This window comes from Schistocerca nitens, chromosome 12, assembly GCF_023898315.1.
Source record: "Schistocerca nitens isolate TAMUIC-IGC-003100 chromosome 12, iqSchNite1.1, whole genome shotgun sequence".
Classification (NCBI taxonomy): Eukaryota; Metazoa; Arthropoda; class Insecta; order Orthoptera; family Acrididae; genus Schistocerca; species Schistocerca nitens.
Genome location: NC_064625.1, coordinates 42,962,453 through 42,983,984, shown reverse-complemented (window position 1 = coordinate 42,983,984; position 21,532 = coordinate 42,962,453). Strand labels below are relative to the sequence as shown.

At 41.4% G+C, this 21,532-nt stretch overlaps 1 protein-coding gene across 1 annotated transcript in view; it reads left to right on the top strand.

Annotated features, from left to right (window-relative positions):
* Positions 1–21,532, top strand: part of LOC126214897 (5-hydroxytryptamine receptor 2A) — a 177,122-nt gene that overhangs the window by 43,003 nt on the left and 112,587 nt on the right. Inside the window, exons 2-3 of the mRNA XM_049941540.1 lie at positions 5,452–5,657; positions 15,156–15,365. Coding sequence (XP_049797497.1) covers positions 5,452–5,657; positions 15,156–15,365 — 416 coding nt within the window. The remainder of the gene's footprint in view (positions 1–5,451; positions 5,658–15,155; positions 15,366–21,532) is intronic.

The following is a 21,532-nucleotide window of genomic DNA, read 5'->3' as shown; positions in this document are numbered from 1 at the left end:
TGAGCCTTTTTTACTGACATGAACAGAATTAAAGTGTAGTGTTGTGTTACACTTTAATTCTGTTCATGTCAGTATTAAAGTGTAACACAACACTACACTTTAATTCTGTTCATGTCAGTAAAAAAGGCTCAGCTGTTCAGACACTAGAATACGTACCAAACCAAACAGCTATGTGCTCCAAGCTATATGTAAAATAAATGAAACTTCAGCACTCTTAATTTGTGCATTTTCTTTAGATTTGGATTTTCCAGTGATAGATTCTCAAACTTCGGTTAGCATATGAGGAAAAAAGGGAACAAGGACCCTGCTTGGTAACAATCCCTGGGGACAATGAGGACACAATCACTCTGAATTTAACTGATTATTACTTAAAGTTCATTAATCAGATCACATTCAGTTGTGCTGCTGGGTTAGCCGTTAATACCTTCTACCAATGATCAGTTTTACTTCGGTGCTGTGCGAGCGACGAAATTCGGAGCCGACGACGAATCTGTGTTGCTGGAATTGCTGCTGTTGTTGAAGACGGTAGCATCTTGTGGGGACACGGCTAGTTACAGGAACGGGCAACTGTAATTAATACAGTCTCTTCCGCCCGTCCACTGTCCTTCCTCCTGCTACAAGTCATCTGGCCGGCGCGCGTACATGATGCCGCCGAAATGGTACTCAGGTTGTATACCTGGAAGAATCCTGGAGGTAGTAATAGGTATCAGATAGATTATATAATGGTAAGACAGAGATTTAGGAACCAGGTTTTAAATTGTAAGACATTTCCAGGGGCAGATGTGGATTCTGACCACAATCTATTGGTTATGAACTGCAGATTGAAACAGAAGAAAATGCAAAAAGGTGGGAATTTAAGGAGATGGGACCTGGATAAACTGAAAGAACCAGAGGTTGTAGAGAGTTTCAGGGAGAGCATAATGGAACAATTGACAGGAATGGGGGAAAGAAATACAGTAGAAGAAGAATGGGTAGCTCTGAGGGATGAAGTAGTGAAGGCAGCAGACGATCAAGTAGGTAAAAAGACGAGGGCTAATAGAAATCCTTGGGTAACAGAAGAAATATTGAATTTAATTGATGAAAGGAGAAAATATAAACATGCAGTAAATGAAGCAGGCAAAAGGGAATACAAACGTCTCAAAAATGAGATCGACAGAAAGTGCAAAATGGCTAAGCAGGGATGGCTAGAGGACAAATGTAAGGATGTAGAGGCTTATCTCACTAGGGGTAAGATAGATACTGCCTACAGGAAAATTAAAGAGACCTTTGGAGAAAAGACAACCACTTGTATGAATATCAAGAGCTCAGGTGGAAACCCAGTTCTAAGCAAGGAGGGGAAAGCAGAAAGGTGGAAGGAGTATATAGAGGGTTTATACAAGGGCGATGTACTTGAGGACAGTATTATGGAAATGGAAGAGGATGTAGATGAAGATGAAATGGGAGATAAGATACTGCGTGAAGAGTTTGACAGAGCACTGAAAGACCTGAGTCGAAACAAGGCCCCGGGAGTAGACAACATTCCATTAGAACTACTGATGGCCTTGGGAGAGCCAGTCATGACAAAACTCTACCATCTGGTGAGCAAGATGTATGAGACAGGCGAAATACCCACAGACTTCAAGAAGAATATAATAATTCCAATACCAAAGAAAGCAGGTGTTGACAGATGTGAAAATTACCGAACTATCAGTTTAATAAGTCACAGCTGCAAAATACTAACGCGAATTCTTTACAGACGAATGGAAAAACTGGTAGAAGCGGACCTCGGGGAAGATCAGTTTGGATTCCGTAGAAATGTTGGAACACGTGAGGCAATACTAACCTTACGACCTATCTTAGAAGAAAGATTAAGAAAAGGCAAACCTACGTTTCTAGCATTTGTAGACTTAGAGAAAGCTTTTGACAACGGTAACTGGAATACTCTCTTTCAAATTCTGAAGGTGGCAGGGGTAAAATACAGGGAGCGAAAGGCTATTTACAATTTGTACAGAAAACAGATGGCAGTTATAAGAGTCGAGGGACATGAAAGGGAAGCAGTGGTTGGGAAAGGAGTGAGACAGGGTTGTAGCCTCTCCCCAATGTAATTCAATCTGTATATTGAGCAAGCAGTAAAGGAAACAAAAGAAAAATTCGGAGTAGGTATTAAAATTCATGGAGAAGAAGTAAAAACTTTGAGGTTCGCCGATGACATTGTAATTCTGTCAGAGACAGCAAAGGACTTGGAAGAGCAGTTGAACGGAATGGACAGTGTCTTGAAAGGAGGATATAAGATGAACATCAACAAAAGCAAAACGAGGATAATGGAATGTAGTCAAATTAAATCGGGTGATGCTGAGGGGATTAGATTAGGAAATGAGACACTTAAAGTAGTGAAGGAGTTTTGCTATTTAGGGAGTAAAATAACTGATGATGGTAGAAGTAGAGAGGATATAAAATGTAGACTGGCAATGGCAAGGAAATCGTTTCTGAAGAAGAGAAATTTAACATCGAGTATAGATTTAAGTGTCAGGAAGTCGTTTCTGAAAGTATTTGTATGGAGTGTAGCCATGTATGGAAGTGAAACATGGACGATAACCAGTTTGGACAAGAAGAGAATAGGAGCTTTCGAAATGTGGTGCTACAGAAGAATGCCGAAGATAAGGTGGGTAGATCGCGTAACTAATGAGGAGGTATTGAATAGGATTGGGGAGAAGAGAAGTTTGTGGCACAACTTGACTAGAAGAAGGGATCGGTTGGTAGGACATGTTTTGAGGCATCAAGGGATCACAAATTTAGCATTGTAGGGCAGCGTGGAGGGTAAAAATCGTAGAGGGAGACCAAGACATGAATACACTAAGCAGATTCAGAAGGATGTAGGTTGCAGTAGGTACTGGGAGATGAAGAAGCTTGCACAGGATAGAGTAGCATGGAGAGCTGCATCAAACCAGTCTCAGGACTGAAGACCACAACAACAACAACAACAACAACAACAACTGCGAGAACGTGAACACCACACTTCCGCACACTACCAGCGCTGGAAACCGTCTCCTGCTCTCTCCGCGCGCTCTGTGCAACAACTCCCTACCCAAAGATTTTACAACGCTCAAGCACTGCTATTATCGTTGCTAGTCGATGCGAATAACAATTCCTTTGGCTTCTTCCCAGAGCTTATAGGTTTCACCACGAAACGCAGATAAATACAATGAAACGTCAACAGACTTCTACCTAAACGTACACATACCGTGAAGCACTGTTGTTACTTATTAAAAGAAAACATTTAAATTACAAATATTTACATACAATTCAAAAAAACATATATGTCGGTAGCAGGTGCCATGCATTCTGCATTTTCGGTGTTAGACATGGATTCGTCCGAAAACGCTATATGATGCCATTTCCGACCCCAGTGACAGCGCTTGTACACCACTGCCGTCTAGCATGTTTCTGCACATTCGCCAGAGATAGATGGAGAAATGGATGAGGCGCACGGAACCCATACCATTTTGAAAGACGACAGACTGTCACCCCTGATAGTGAACAATGTGTTCCACTGTTGCACCAGAGCCGAGGAGGACGCAGATATGCTCTATAATGCCAGTCGGATGAGATGTCTATCTTCTCAGGGGATGGTCTGGGTGGTGTGACCTGCCCCATCTAGTCGTGTTCACGACCTTCCGTGAACCATTCTGTACGCACCAGTTGCACTGCAGAAACACTTCGTCCCACACGGGCAGCAATTTCCCGGATGAATGAACCACATTCTCTCATGCCAATAGTGCGCCCTCTTCCAAACTCACTGATTTGATGGTGCGGCTAGCGTACACGTCTGTGAGGCATCCGTACGTCTGCTTAATGCACATTGATCCGTTACCATTTTTTATAGGGATAACGAGAGCTGCAGGCGCATTTTACCAGGTGATGGTGTTGCACTGCAATATCGAAGTTTACGTTGAACCCATGGACCGACGTAGTTCAAATGATAATCATTTCTGCTGAACATACTAATGTACATGTCCTGTGACTGTCTGTAGTTGTTCAATGTGTTCCGTTTATTTATTTATTTGAACACGAGTGTTCTTTGACATCGATCTGTTGTAGAATTTTAGAACATGTTTTTTGCTCGCGGATCATGTCATTTCTGGAAACCCAGAATCTACTCTGTATGAATCAACATGGATTCCGGAAACAGCGACCGTGTGAGACCCAACTCACTTTATTTGTTCATGGGACCCAGAAAATATTGGATCCAGGATCCCAGGTAGATGCCACTTTCCTTGACTTCCGGAGGGCGTTCGATACAGTTCCGCACTGTCGCCTGATAAAGTAAGAGCCTACGGAATATCAAACCAGCTGTGTGGCTGGACTGAAGACTTTTAGCAAACAGAACACAGCATGTTGTTATCAATGAAGAGACGTCTACGGACGTTAAAGTAACCTCTGGCAGGCCACAGGGGAGTGTTATGGGACCATTGCTTTTCACAATATATATAAATGAACTAGTAGGTATTGTCGGAAGTGCCACGCGGCTTTTCGCGGATGATGCTGTAGTATACAGAGAAGTTGCAGCATTAGAAAATTGTAGCGAAATGCAGGAACATCTGCAGCCGATAGACACTTGGTGCAGGGAATGGCAACTGACCCTTAACATAGACAAATGTAATGTATTGCGAATACATAGAAAGAAGGATCCTTTATTGTATGATAGCGGAACAAACGCTGGTAGCAGTTACTTCTGTAAAATATCTGGGAGAATGCCTACGGAACGATTTGAAGTGGAATGATCATATAAAAGTAATTGTTGGTAAGGCGGGTGCCAGGTTGAGATTCATTGGGAGAGTCCTTAGAAAATGTAGTCCATCAACAAAGGAGGTGGCTTACAAGACACTCGTTCGACCTATACTTGAGTATTGCTCATCAGTGTGGGATCCGTACCAGATCGGGTTGACGGAGGAGATAGAGAAGATCCAAAGAAGAGCGGCGCGTTTCGTCACAGGGTTATTTGGTAACCGTGATAGCGTTACGGAGATGTTTAATACACTCAAGTGGCAGACTCTGCAAGAGAGGCGCTCTGCATCGCGGTGTAGCTTGCTCGCCAGGTTTCGAGAGGGTGCGCATCTGGATGAGGTATCGAATATATTGCTTCCTCCTACTTATACCGCCCGAGGAGATCACGAATGTAAAATTAGAGAGATTCGAGAGCGCACGGAGGCTTTCCGGCAGTCGTTCTTCCCGCGAACCATTCGTCACTGGAACAGGAAAGGGAGGTAATGACAGTGGCACTAAAGTGCCCTCCGCCACACACCGTTGGGTGGCTTGCGGAGTATAAATGTAGATGTAGATGTACTGCGAAACTGTCCTGTTTGTACTTGAGCGTTAATGTAGAAGTGTTTTTAAGTAGATTGGTAAGAGAGGCCCCCAGCACCGAAGTCGCGAGCCAGCAGGTGTTGAGGTGCGCGCGTGGTGTGCCCGCAGGAAGCTGCGCCGGCAGCGGGAGCGGCTGTGCCGGTTCACGGTGGGGCGGCTGCTGCCGCAGGGCGCCGACTGCGTCTTCCTCAACGGCTCGTCGACGCTGGCGCCGCCCTGGGACCTCGACTACCCGGACTGGCCCGCCGGCGGCGCCGCCGTCGGACTCGGCGTCGGCGTGGGCGCCGCCAACTTCACCAACGACACCGGCACAGGTACCTGTCGTGTGTGGGAGTGTGGGCACATCACGGGTCTTGGCACTTACTCCGGCTATGGCGGCCACTTTTATTGACATGCTCTTTCACTCTGCTTTCGAATCGAGCTACACACGAATATCATCACCTGGTGTATCTCGAGATTTACCCAAGGCTTTTTATTCTCTACTTCATTTGGGAAAGATTATAGACACTTAAAAATAACTCATTTTATCAGTGCATAAGTTATTACATTTTTGTTTTGTATGTTGGTGTTCCGACTGCTACGGGTTTATTTTTCGATGATCGTTTTTCATTTCTAGTTCACTACTGCTATTTTAGTTTATATAATGTCATTTTGTCATTTGGAAATAGTGAGTGGAGCTGAAAACGCTGGAAAATGGAGTGACAAGTGGAGAAATTGGAACATCTCCGACATAGTCGTCTCTTTCAGGTCAACAGAAGGGTGACAGCAGCGTATACAGGTAGAAATATTAGCGCCGTGTATGGGAATAATGCCTTGGACAGAGCACGGCAGTAAAATTGTCTTCTCGTTTTAAGGGGAGCCGCAATGATGAAAATGACAAAATTAACGATTTTCGTTTGTTTTTCATTATAAAATTATTTGGAGTCTTCTGAATAAAACAAATCAAGTTTCACCTTCCTAAGTGAATTATAAGTGTGTTTTTTATCGCTGCAAAGTTGATGCGCCGCGTAAAAGGTTGTAGCGACTCGGCGTGTCACCACTGACGGCGCCGCTCGATGGCTGCAACCAAGGTATCTTTGCGGATTTAGACAGTGTTTTGTTTTCCAACGTTGTATAGCTTCATCTGTGTGATAAGTGACTTCATATCGGTAAGCATAAACACTGTACCGTGTGTGTTGACTTGCGGAGTTTGCTTTGTGTTGTTTAGCTGTTCAATTTTGCGTATTTGACGAATTTTGCTCGTATCTGGCTTACGTATTTGGTTTGTGGATATGAGTATGCCCCGTTTCAGCAATCGAGTGTTTAAGAAAAGGCACAATGAGTGGAAGAAGAAATCTTTTGTTGTTTCAAATGGAGATGCTGCTCAGACTGCTTCACCGACTACTCCAAATGAACTTCTTCCAGCAAGGAACTTTGTGACAGGAAAGAAAAATTTGAAAACTATGAAAGTGACGGTAATGATGCGAATGAAATAATTAACATTTCCTTGCTCTCTAATATTTTGAAACATAACGTATTATGCCAGTTCGCAAAGAAAGAGGACAGGAATCGAAAATAACTTCACACATTGGTTTGGCATGTAAAATGTTATTGAAGTGTAACAAATGTGCTGCAGAAGTTTCGTTTTCTAATTCTAACAGTATTCCTCGTAGTGGTAATAGTGGAAAGAAGGTGTATGATATAAATGTTAGGCTAGTGTATGGCTTGCGTTGCATTGGGAAGGGCAGTGCTGCAAGGACAATGTTACGTGGAATTATGCAATTACCAAAACCACCAACCAAGTTTGGATTTTATAATGAATTGGTGGGATCTTCGGCTGAAGATATTGCTCAAGCACCAATGAAGAAAGCAGTTGAAGAAGCTGTGACACATAATGAGAATTGTAGAGATTTAGCTATTGCTTTAGATGGATCATGGCAACGTAGAGGTCATAAATCTCTAAATGGATTTGTGACAGCTACCAGTGGAGACAGTTGCAAAGTAATTGATGTTGCCATTCTCTCAAAACATTGTAGATGTAAAGGCAATGCCAATGACGAACATAGTAAAAGTTGTGAAACAAATGTTCACGGCACGAGTGGAGCGATGGAAGTAGAGAGAGTGAAAGCAATTTTTTTCCAGATCACAGGAGTGGTATAATGTACGATGCACTAACTATCTAGGAGATGGTGATTCTAAGGGATATAAAGCTATACAGGAACTCAAACCTTATGGCAATGAAATTCACATTAAAAAACAGGAGTGCATCGGACATATGCAGAAGCGGATGGGGGCTCGCTTGCGCAAACTAAATCAGACATTAGGATCCCAGAAGCTTAGTGATGGTACGACCCTTGGAGGAAGAGGAAGATTGACAGATGAAGCAATTGATATATTGCAGAGGTATTACGGGTGTGCAATTAGCAAAATACAAGAAGCATTGAGCATATGAGGAGAGCAGTATGGGCATTACTTTTTCATACTGCATGACAGATGAGCACCCACAACATGCACCGTGACCCACAGGTGATGACACACGGTGTAAGTACCAATCAGAACAGGAATATGCCCATAAAAACAGTTTGCCAAATGCTGTAATTGATGTAATTAAGCCCATATTTAGAGATTTATCACAGCTAAGTTTATTGGAAAACTGTTTACGTGGGAAAACACAAAACCCAAATGAAAGTGTAAATAATTTAATTTGGATTTGGATTCCCAAAAGTTTGTACAGATAAAAACATTGCATTTCATAGTGTATGATGCAGTGGCAACATGCAATGAAGGAAACATTATCAAATGTGGTCTGCTGAAAAGTTAGGTTTCCAACCAGGACACAACACCATTTCCACAATGCGCCTAATTGATGAAGAAAGACTAGGAGGTGCAGGAAGAAGAGGCAAAAGCGTAGAACATGCAGCAAAAGGCAAGAAAAGACCAGTGAAAAGGAAACTAACACCGGAAAAAGAAGAGGATGCTGATAATCCATCATATGGGGCAGGAATGTATTAAAAAACTTTGGAAGCAATTTCCTGTAACTTCAAAATTTTCATTTTTGAGGAACATTTTCTCAAAAACTGCTAACAGTATATCAATGAAATTTATACAAAATATTGTTTACTTCTTTTCCTTCATTTTTGTTACAAATTGTAAAAAAATATTGTATTATTCAAGAGTTATAGAAGAAAAAGTGCAAAATTTTAGAGAAAAAATAAGCATCTATTTAAAAAAAAGTTGTAAAACAAAAACCAATAAATATTTCTTAACATAGCATTATAACTTTGTAGAGAAATATTCACTGAAAATGTAGTCCAAATTTCATAGCAATATGTTTAATGGTTTTAGAAAAAATGTTCCTTCTATTTGCTAAAATTAAGATGGAGGAGATGGACAGTTCCAGCTACCCTTAAGGAGGACCTTTGTGACACTCCATGTTCAGGAAGACCTTCGGGGTTTGAAGAAGATCGTTTAAAAGAGTTAATCCATAATGGTCCACGTCAGTGTACACGAGAAACGGCAAATCTGATGAACTGTGGTCATTCCACCATCGTGCGACATTTGCATCCAATGGGGAGGTTCAAAAATCACGTGGATGGATACTGCAGGCTCTAAGCCACAATCAGAGAAATCAGCAGATGCCCATATGTGTGTCTCTGCTTGCTCATCATCAATTGGCTCGTGAACAACACCGACCATTCCCGGGCTGTATCGTTACTGGTGACGAGTAATGGTGTGCTTATGCTAACACAAGGAAAATAAAGAAATGGTGGAGCCCAAACCAAGCACCAACTCCTCGTACAAAGACTGGCGCGCATCCACAAAAGATAACGTTACGCATCTGGTGGAATAATAACGGTGTAGTGCACTATAAATTGCTTCCCCGAGATGTAACCATCGCTGCTGACAATTATCGCCAACAATTGAGATATCTTACAGACGCAATCCAAGATCAACCTCCGGTAACGCGTGAATTAACACTTTTTTTTTTTTGGTCATCAGTCTACTGACTGGTTTGATGCGGCCCGCCACGAGTTCCTTTCCTGTGCTAACCTCTTCATCTCAGAGTAGCACTTGCAACCTACGTCCTCAATTATTTGCTTGACGTATTCCAATCTCTGTCTTCCTCTACAGTTTTTGCCCGCTACAGCTCCCTCTAGTACCATGGAAGTCATTCCCTCATGTCTTAGCAGATGTCCTATCATCCTGTCCCTTCTCCTTATCAGTGTTTTCCACATATTCCTTTCCTCTCCCATTCTGCGTAGAACCTCCTCATTCCTTACCTTATCAGTCCACCTTATTTTCAACATTCGTCTATAGCACCATATCTGGAATGCTTCGATTCTCTTCTGTTCCGGTTTTCCCACAGTCCATGTTTCACTACCATACAATGCTGTACTCCAGACGTACATCCTCAGAAATTTCTTCCTCAAATTAAGGCCGGTATTTGATATTAGTAGACTTCTCTTGGCCAGAAATGCCTTTTTTGCCATAGCGAGTCTGCTTTTGATGTCCCCCTTGCTCCGTCCGTCATTGGTTATTTTACTGCCTAGGAAGCAGAATTCCTTAACTTCATTGACTTCGTGACCATCAATCCTGATGTTAAGTTTCTCGCTGTTCTCATTTCTACTACTTCTCATTACGTCTTTCTCCGATTTATTCTCAAACCATACTGTGTACTCATTAGACTGTTCATTCCGTTCAGCAGATCATTTAATTATTCTTCACTTTCACTCAGGATAGCAATGTCATCAGCGAATCCTATCATTGATATCCTTTCACCTTGTATTTTAATTCCACTCCTGGGCCTTTCTTTTATTTCCATCATTGCTTCCTCGATGTACAGATTGAAGAGTAGGGGCGAAAGGCTACAGCCTTGTCTTACACTCTTCTTAATACGAGCACTTCGTTCTTGATCGTCCACTCTTGTTATTCCCTCTTGGTTGTTGTACATATTGTATATGACCCGTCTCTCCCTATAGCTTACCCCTACTTTTTTCAGAATCTCGAACAGCTTGCACCATTTTATATTGTCGAACGCTTTTTCCAGGTCGACAAATCCTATGAAAGTGTCTTGATTTTTCATTAGCCTTGCTTCCATTATTAGCCGTAACGTCAGAATTGCCTCTCTCGTCCCTTTACTTTTCCTAAAGCCAAACTGATCGTCACCTAGCGCATTCTCAATTTTCTTTTCCATTCTTCTGTATATTATTCTTGTAAGCAGCTTCGATGCATGAGCTGTTAAGCTGATTGTGCGATAATTCTCGCACTTGTCAGCTCTTGCCGTCTTCGGAATTGTGTGGATGATGCTTTTTCGAAAGTCAGATGGTATGTCGCCAGACTCATATATTCTACACACCAACGTGAATAGTCGTTTTGTTGCCACTTCCCCCGATGATTTTAGAACTTCTGATGGAATGTTATCTATCCCTTCTGCCTTATTTGACCGTAAGTCCTCCAAAGCTCTTAAAAATTCCGATTCTAATACTGGATCCCCTATCTCTTCTAAATCGACTCCTGTTTCTTCTTCTATCACATCAGACAAATCTTCACCCTCATAGAGGCTTTCAATGTATTCTTTCCACCTATCTGCTCTCTCCTCTGCATTTAACAGTGGAATTCCCGTTGCACTCTTAATGTTACCACCGTTGCTTTTAATGTCACCAAAGGTTATTTGACTTTCCTGTATGCTGAGTCTGTCCTTCCGACAATCATAACTTTTTCGATGTCTTCACATTTTTCCTGCAGCCATTTCGTCTTAGCTTCCCTGCACTTCCTATTTATTTCATTCCTCAGCGACTTGCGTTTCTGTATTTCTGATTTTCCCGGAACATGTTTGTACTTCCTCCTTTCATCAATCAACCGAAGTATTTCTTCTGTTACCCATGGTTTCTTCGCAGCTACCTTCTTTGTACCTATGATTTCCTTACCAACTTCTGTGATGGTCCTTTTTAGAGATGTCCATTCCTCTTCAACTGTACTGCCTACTGCGCTATTCCTTATTGGTGTATCTATAGCGTTAGACAACTTCAAACGTATCTCGTCATTCCTTAGTACTTCCGTATCCCACTTCTTTGCGTATTGATTCTTCCTGACTAATGTCTTGAACTTCAGCCTACTCTTCATCACTACTATATTGTGATCTGAGTCTATATCTGCTCCTGGGTACGCCTTACAATCCAGTATCTGATTTCTGAATCTCTGTCTGACCATGATGTAATCTAATTGAAATCTTCCCGTATCTCCCGGCCTTTTCCAAGTATACCTCCTCCTCTTCTGATTCTTGAAGAGGGTATTCGCTATTACTAGCCTAAACTTGTTACGGAACTCAATTAGTCTTTCTCCTCTTTCATTCCTTGTCCCAAGCCCATATTCTCCTGTAACCTTTTCTTCTACTCCTTCCCCTACAACTGCATTCCAGTCGCCCATGAGTATTAGATTTTCGTCCCCCTTTACATACTGCATTACCCTTTCAATATCCTCATACACTTTCTCTATCTGCTCATCTTCAGCTTGCGACGTCGGCATGTATACCTGAACTATCGTTGTCGGTGTTGGTCTGCTGTCGATTATGATTAAAGCAACCCAGTTACCGAACTGTTCACAGTAACACACCCTCTGCCCTACCTTCCTATTCATAACGAATCCTACACCTGTTATACCATTTTCTACTGTTGTTGATATTACCCGATACTCATCTGACCAGAAATCCATGTCTTCCTTCCACTTCACTTCACTGACCCCTACTATATCTAGATTGAGCCTTTGCATTTCCCTTTTCAGATTTTCTAGTTTCCCTACCACGTTCAAGCTCCTGATATTCCACGCCCCGACTCGTAGAACGTTATCCTTTCGTTGATTATTCAATCTTTTTCTCATGGTAACCTACCCCTTGGCAGTCCCCTGCCGGAGATCCGAATGGGGGACTACTCCGGAATCTTTTGCCAATGGAGAGATCATCATGACACTTCTTCAATTACAGGCCACATCTCCTGTGGATACACGTTACGTGTCTTTAATGCAGTGGTTTCCATTGCCTTTTGCAGCCTCATGTCGTTGATCATTGCTGATTCTTCCGCCTTTAGGGCAATTTCCCACCCCTAGGACAAGAGAGTGCCCTGAACCTCTATCCGCTCCTCCGCCCTCTTTGACAAGGCCGTTGGCAGAATGAGGCTGACTTCTTATGCCGGAAGTCTTCGGCCGCCAATGCTGATTATTTATCAAAATTTAGGCAGTGGCGGGAATCGAACCCGGGACGACACTACTCCACGATAACGCCCGCTCGTATTCTGCTATTGACGAAGAACCCTGGAGTTGGGATGGGAAGTCAGTCAGTCAGTCACCTGACCTATCCTCCTCAGCTTTCATAGCCTCAATGATTGCAACAACACACTCTAACAACCCTACTACAACAAAGGTCAAAAATTAATTATGATTGTAGTGTTGCTCACGCTGCTAAATATTGCATTTTCGGGCAACAACAAAGTTATATTGTGTGGCAGGTGTCATTAGAGCACAGTTAATTAAGTCATTTCTAGAATTAATGGATAAACTAGGCACTCATCTTTTCGTGTTTCCCACGCTGGTCTCGTTGTGAACTCATGGCTCAATCGTCGAAAATCTAGGTAGTGATGATTCCAAGCTCGAATGCAAAGAGGCCTAGGTGTTATTCTGCGATACTCAAAAGTTTTATAGATGTGTTTCATAAATCATTCTTGAAGATTAAACTTTTGCAAGTTGGGACAATGGTGACGTAAAAAAGTAATCAGCACTCCGAATTTAAGTTACACTTCTTTTTTATTACTTTTGTTGCAACATCACGTAACTCGTTCCAAAACATCACTTCACAATATGAAACATACTTGAAAATATCTTGCTCACTGTTAAAGTTCACATTTGATAAACTGACTACAATTTGCGTCTTTTTAACATGACGACCAAAGCTTGACACTCTAACAACCGCTTGCGCGCCCAAAAATCAGAGTTACAGGTACGTCATTGATCATAGTGACAAAAGAAAGAATACACATAAGAATAATATCATTGAAATATATACAAATCGTTGTATCGAAGTACCTCTACATTAATGAAATCAAATCTGAATGTTGTCACAGAAATATGTTAACTATTTTACAGAAACACAGTAGAATATTGCTATTATCGAGAGGTTGAGGTGAGGTGCATTAATGGTTACGTAATTCAAGTACCATTACAATATCCACCAACTGCTGGTGACAGCTCCAGTGTCCTGGTTGACTAATACGAACCATTTTATTTTACACATAATTTGCTGTCAAATGTTCAGTTTGGTTTTAGAAATGGTTTAAAAACTGAAAATTCTATATTCTCTTTTCTATGTGAGGTTTTGGACGGATTGCTAGGTGTTTTCTTTGATTTAACGAAGGCTTTTGACTGCGTTTACCACAAAATATTACTGCAGAAGTTGGACCATTATGGAGTAAGGGGAGTAGCTTACAATTTGTTTGCCTCTTACTTTAAGAACAGAAAGCAGAAGGTAATTCTCCGCAATATTGAGAGTGGTAGTGATGTTCAGTCCCAATGGGGCACTGTTAAGTGGGGCGTTCCCCAAGGGTCGGTGCTGGGGCCACTGCTGTTTCTTATTTATATAAATGATATGCCTTCTAGTATTACAAGTGATTCAAAAATATTTCTGTATGCTGATGACACCAGCTTGATAGTGAAGGATCTTGTGCGTAATATTGAAACAGTATCAAATAATGTAGTTCATGAAATAAGTTCGTGGCTTGTGAAAAATAATTTGTTGCTAAATCACAGTAAGACTCGGTTTTTACAGATTCTAACTCACAATTCAACAAGAACCGATATTTTGATCAGACAGAATGGGCATATTATAAGCGAGACGCAACAGTTAAAGTTCCTAGGCGTTCGGATAGATAGTAAGCTGTTGTGGAAAGCCCATGTCCAGGCTCTTATTCAGAAACTGAATCCTGCTTTATTTACCATTAGAACAGTATCTGAAATAAGTGACACTTCAACACGAAAAGTAGTCTACTTCGCATATTTTCATACGCTTATGTCATATGGTATTATTTTTTGGGGTAATTCTTCAGATTCAAAAAGGGTATTTTTGGCTCAAAAACGGGCTGTTCGAGCTATATGTGGTGTAAGTTCGAGAACCTCTTGTCGACCCCTATTCAATATTCTGGGAATTCTGACATTGCCCTCACAGTACATATTTTCTTTAATGTCGTTTGTTGTTAGCAATATTAGCCTATTCCCAAGAGTTAGCAGCTATCACTCAGTTAATACTAGGGAGAAATCCAATCTGCATGTGGAATGCACTTCCTTGACTCTTCTGCAGAAAGGAGTGCAGTATTCTGCTGCATCCATTTTCAATAAGCTACCACAAGAAATCAAAAATCTTAACAGTAGCCCAAACTCTTTTAAGTCTAAACTGAAGAGTTTCCTCATGGCTTACTCCTTCTATTCTGTCGAAGAGCTAAAAAATTAAGTAAATTTCAGTGTTACATTGTTGATTTTCTTTATTTAAATTTACGACTTGTCACCTGAATATGTTTTTTTTTTATATTTCATTTTATCTGCTTCTAATATCGTGTTATAATTTCATGTATTGACTCGTTCCATGACCATGGAGACTTCTCCTTAATTTGGTCCCACGGAACAATAAATAAATAAATAAACAGAGTCGGTGCATGCCACCCCCTCTCCCCACAGAGTCCATTGCTGCCACCCTCTGAGCTGTGGCAGATGATCTTGATAGCTCCTTACGTAGGTTTAGCTCACCGCCTGCTCTCGTGCTGGACGACTGGTGAGCGCCCTCCTGTGTTGCGCAGCGGTGGTGCAGACGCCTCCTCCGCTGGGCCCAGTGCTGCCACCCTTCGAGCTGTGGCAGACGGTGCTGATCGCGCTGTGCCTGGGCGCGTGTATCGTCCTCACGGTTGGTGGCAACATCCTCGTGCTGCTCGCCTTCATCGTAGACCGCACCATCCGACAGCCGTCCAACTACTTCATCGCCTCCCTCGCTGCTACGGACATGCTCATCGGTACGTGCTATAATGGTCGCCTAGTCGTAGATATTACTATCATCGCACTATTTCACTCTCATTTACGGAGCTTGTTAGCACTTGATGTCAGGTTGGCGCCATTAAAATGCATTGTGGTAATCGCTGCTGCTTGCTGGATCGCTGCTGTGTCTCGATGCTAATACTGGCTCTAAATCTGGTTGTCTAGGGGTAAAAAGATGAGGCCCCGTTTTTTTATGTGCTTTTGATGATAAGTAATGAGCGAAACCAACAAATATTTAAACTTCAAATATTTATTACTCTGGTGGCCATCTTAATTGGTTCAAATGGCTCTGAGCCATGTGGGACTCAACATCTGTGGTCATCAGTCCCCTAGAACTTAGAACTACTTGAACGTAACTAACCTAAGGACATCACACACATCCATGCCCGAGGCAGGATTCGAACCTGCGACTGTAGTGGTCACGCGGTTACAGACTGACGCGCCTAGAACCGCACGGCCACACCGGCCGGCCATCTTAATTCCACTGTCCACCAAAGACAATGACACAACACAATGTACCACTTCTTTTACATGTTCTTTGCAATGTTTATCCACCTCGAACAATAACACACATACACCCTACCAAAGTGACATTCAGACTCCGCTCCCGACCCTTCTTGCTGCTTGTATTTATAACCTTGTCAAAGAACTACTAAAAAGAGATATAGTTTATAAGTCACATGTACATCTGTTATCGTAATTTGTGCAGAAAAGTTATTAATTTATATCGAGTGACATAATTTAACAGGTTATTAAAATGACAGATTTGTTGTCTTGACAGAATAATTCTTTGTTGCAAAAAGGCCGTTTTTTTGAATTCTGTCAATTGACTTCTCTAATTTGCATATATAAGTAAATAACATGAATTATTAAGAATTACATTGGTTTTCGTCTAAAATAGGAGAGTTTACATGAATACTGAGTGAAAACGGTCCTAGTGAACAAATAGGTTTCACTGGGTGATTTTTATTTAAGGAGATCCAAAATACGTAAGTTGGCCACTTTTTTTCGTACTTCGTATTAATTATTTAAGATGAACTTAGTGTTTTTACATGATGACATTTGCTGTATCAGTGTTCAAGTGATATTAACTTTTGTGTGAGTCAGTTATTCAGTATAACTTAATGGGTTGACTGTTTATGGAGACATGTTATGCAGTCATTGTTAACATACCCAATAACTTATCTATAATCATAAATACTCGTTAAACTGGTTGAATTTGGAGGGTATCGCATACTTCGGTAAAGTAAATCCTTTAATAGGTTGCTTTACAGTACTCTCCAGCAATTTCACACTCCCCCCCCCCCCCTGCTGAAAACTATTTCATGGCGCCAGTTACTCTGTAATGGCTGGTAGAGGATTCTAGTCAAGCATGATCAAGTAACAACAATAATGTTAAAAACAATGAAATATGTAGGAACAGACTGGGGTGACAAGAAATTAATGAGGGCACTCTATTTACAACCTAGAACAGCAGTGAGGCCACAGGAGGAACAAAAAAAGACGGAACAGCTTAGAAGAGCGATATGAGAGAACATTGTCCCATTTAGTAGGCGAGACCAGTGGAAGTTAACGATTGGGATAAAATGACTAATCACATGGTTTAAGTTCATGCTTTTAGGTAGCACGACCATAAGGATACTATTAATGCTTCAATGTAGACAAGTGTAATGTGCTGCGAATACATAGAATGAAAGAACATTATTTCGCTACAATATAGCAGGTCAGCAACTGGAAGCAGTTAATTCCAAACATTATCTGGGAGTAGGCATTAGGAGTGATTTAAAATGGAATGAAGTTAATCGTCGGTAAAGCAGATGCCAGACTGAGATTCATTGGAAGAATCCTAAGGAAATGCAATCTGAAAACAAAGGAAGTACATTACAGTACACTTGTTCGCCCATGGCTTGAATATTGCTCACCAGTGTGGGATCCGTACCAGATAGGGTTGACAGAAGAGAAAGAGAAGATCCAACGGAGAGCAGCGCACTTCGTTACAGGATCATTTAGTAATCGCGAAAGCGTTACGGTGATGATAGATAAACTCCAGTGGAAGACTCTGCAGGAGAGACGCTCAGTAGCTCGGTACGGGCTTTCGTTGAAGTTTTGAGAACATACGTTCACTGAGGATCAAGCAGTATATTGCTCTCTCCTACGTATATCTCGCGAAGAGACCATGAGGATAAAATCAGATTAGAGCCCACACAGAGGCATACCGACAATCTTTCTTTCCACGAACAATACGAGACTGGAATAGAAGGGAGAACCGATAGAGGTACTCAGGGTACCCTCCGCCACACACCGTCAGGTGGCTTGCGGAGTATGGATGTAGATGTAGAAGGCAAGACGCTAAAAAGTCGCACAGTGGTGCTGCTGTCGCTAGTTCAGTGTGTGATAGGAAATTTTGGTGTACGCTGTCTGAAGTGCTATAATTTTCAATACGTTCTGTATAAGCTCTTGTGGAATACATTTACGGTATATGTGTCTCACAGCCACTATTCATTCATGTCCCATTCTTGTTAAGCCCGCTCCAAAAATTAAAAGACTTTGGACGTAACCAACTGGGGCAAGATAAGTGGGGTACGTTTGACTACCACGTCATCCGCTGTGCATCTACTGAGTTCCGCTTACTACAAAACAGCTACTCTTGGTAATACAATTAATATGTGCAAAAATGTGGCATCGAGCCGTATAATCAACCTGTGCTTAAAGAGGATGATTTAGCTGCTGCAAAATATACAGATCGAATTTTTAAGGACTACTTCAGGCTACAGCATCTAAGAAACAAACAATAGCAGTTCGTAATGAACCTCCTCATAGAACATCAGGTGGAGCAAAATGAATTGTTAGTATCTTCAACAACTTCTGTTCCTGTAGCGTCGAAGTAATTTTGGTTTCAAACCACATCATGCACAAAAAAACAGAATACCCACAGTACGTAAAGTACAAATGTTTTAACAAGCTGACCTACGAAACGGTTGTTGCTTAGTAATGAAACATAAAAGGTGGGACAAGGTAATTTAAAGCAATAGAGAAAACCTTCAAAGAAAGTGTGATACGGTGTCCAGCATATGATGAGGTCTGCTCTGACCCTATACCAGAAAACGGGAGAGAGTGCTGCAGTTGCTACCCATGTGGCGTTAGGACTGTCGAATTCTAAAGAAGGAATCTCTGCTTGAGATTGTTAGGAATGAAATATACTGAGCTTGAGTGGTATTAGTTTTTAACATACTGTTTAAAAGGAAATACATAAGAATGTTTCATTAATTAATGTTCTGTCTCATAGTTTCTAAAAAAAATAAAAGCGTGTACAACTTTTGACAGTAGTGTCTTCTCACCCCATGGTCGTTTTGATCCAGTACTGCAGCAAGATGCTGCTCTTTTATTAGTTTGTAAAATTGGTAAAATGATTGCAATTATAAGAATATAAACATTTATAGAAATGGGTGCAATAGAAGAGAAGGCCATTCTAGTTATACATGCAAAGAAAATACTAACTGAAAATGGTTAATCGTTAGAATCGTCAATTTGCCCCAGGTTCCCTAGCTATGATGACAGACTTATTGACGAATCCTTGAAAATTTAGGCATAATAAGAGGAGAATGGTTACTGATGGGTATTAAGTAAGTAGCTGATCAAGTGCTTCAAATACAAATAGGAAATAACGTTCAGAAGATGATGGAAGAGATAGCCAAAAGAGGGAAAAGTTTGAAACGCTTATCCACGTGCCGAAGGCAACAGTAATGAGAGCAGCGACGACACAGAACCGAGTAAATATAACAGTAGTGTGAATGCGGCCCGCCACGAATTCCTCTCTTGTGTCAACCTCTTCTTCTCAGAGTAGCACTTGCAACCTACGTCCTCCATTATTTGCTGGATGTTTTCCAATCTCCTGCCTTCGTCTACAGTTTTTGCCCTGTGCAGCTTCCTCTAGTACCACGGAAGTTGTTCTCTCATGTCTTAACAGATGTCCTATCATCCTGTCCCTTCTATTTGTCAGTGTTATCCACATATTCCTCTCCGATTCTGCGCAGAACTTTCTCATTCGTCTGTAGCACCACATCTCAATTGCTTCAGTTCTCTTCTGTTTCGGTTTTTTCATAGTCCATATTTCACTACCATACAACGCTGTGGTTCTAACGTACACGCTCAGAAATTTCTTCCTCAAATTAAGACCTATATTTGATACTAGTAGACTTCTCTTGGCCAGGAATGCCCTTTTTGCCATTGCTAATCTGCTTTTGATGTCCTCCTTGTTCCGTCCGTCATTGGTTATTTTGCTGCCTAGGTAGCAGAATTCCTTAACTTCATCCACTCCGTGACTATCAGTTCTAATATTAAGTTTCTCGCTGTTCTCATTTCTGCTACTTCTCATTACTTTCGCCTTTCTCAATCCATATTCTGTACACAATAGTCTGTTCATTCTATTCATTCTATTCAACAGATCATGTAATTCTTCTTCACTTTCAGTCAGAACAGCAACGTCATTAGAGACTAGTATCATTGATATTCTTTCACATTTAATCTTAATTGCACTCCTGAACCTTTACCTCCATCATTGCTTCTTCGATGTACAGACTGAATAGTTATACCCTTTTAGTTACACTGTGTTACATCCTTTTTATTCCTCTTGGGTTTTGTACGTATTGTTATGTTACACGTCTCTTCCTATAGCTTACTACAGCTATTCTCAGAATTTCAAACATGTTGCACTATTTTATATTGTCGAATGCTTTTTCCAGGTCGACAGATCTTATTAACGTGGCTTGATTTTTCTTTAGTCTTGCTTCCGTTATCAACCGCAACATCAGAATTGCCTCTCTCGTACCTTTACCTTTCCTAAAGCCGAACTGATCGTCATCTAACACATTCTCAGTTTTCTTAAATAATAAGTACTCTTAAAACAGACAGAAGGTGTACTAGAGACATAACAGGAATATGTTGCAATTGTCAACCGTCATCAGAAAATGGTTTGTGTAGCTGTGAGGACATTATATCGGCACTCAGAGCATTCTAACATGGGCAGATTGTTGGTGTACTGTAGTGGAAGCTTCCGTAACAAAGGTAGCCGAAGTGTTTGTTGTTTTTAGAGGTACCGTATCGAAGATTTCTACCGAATGCAAAGAAAGCGGAAAAACATCATCGCTGAGCCACAATGTGGGTGAAAGTGTGTGTTGAGTGATCGTGGCGGACAGTCACTGAAGTCGATTGTGACGAAAAATAAGAGGATGACCGCTGTAAAGTGCAGTGCACAACTGAATGTCGCACTCGCGATCCCTGTCAGAAGCGAAACAGCACGATGGGACCTCCATAGAGAGGGACTTGCTAGGCGAATACCAAAACCAAACATCGGTGGTGCAGATGCGCGTAACAAGAAAATGTGGTGCCAAAGCCATAAATCTTGGACTATGGAGCATAGGGAGGATGTCATTCGGTCGGATCCGTCTTGTTTCACCTTGTTTCCAACTTCTGGCCACCTTCACATCCCAAGAGGGAAAAATGATGTTTTGCGCAGCCATATGGCGGTATTCCAAGGGCCCCATGGTTACTTTGCAAGATGGCATTACTGTCAAGGGATGTGACTGTTCTGGCTAATCAGGTCCATGCCAAGGTACAAAGGGCATTCTTCTCCCGCAAAAAATAAAAAAAAATTAGACGACTGTGCAAAACCTTTTGAACTCCCTTTGTTCAATGTTTGCCTCAGATGGTGGTGCTATGTTCGAAGACAGCAGAGCTCCTGTTCACAGTGTTCGCATCCTTTTTGGTTTTTCTGTATTGTTATCCATCCCTGTATGGCAGATCTCAGAAAGATATTTGCAAAATTTTTTATTATGAACATTGCTACGTAATAGTAAATGAAAAGCACCAGTTTGCCTTTGTTCTACAATATTACTTTTATTGTTAACCGGTTTTCGCCATACAAGGCCATTTTCAGACATTTACTGAGTATTACCTCCAGAGAAGTTATAATTGCTATGTAATACTCAGAACTTTCGAGTTACAGAATGTCAAGGAGAATTACTCAGAAAGATTTAGTATCTGGCTGCGAAGAGGAATGGGGGAAGTAAATGGGTAGAAAAGCAGGAAGTGTTCCGAAGAATAATGGGAACAAGTAATCTGCTGAAGTGTATCAGAAAGGGGAAAC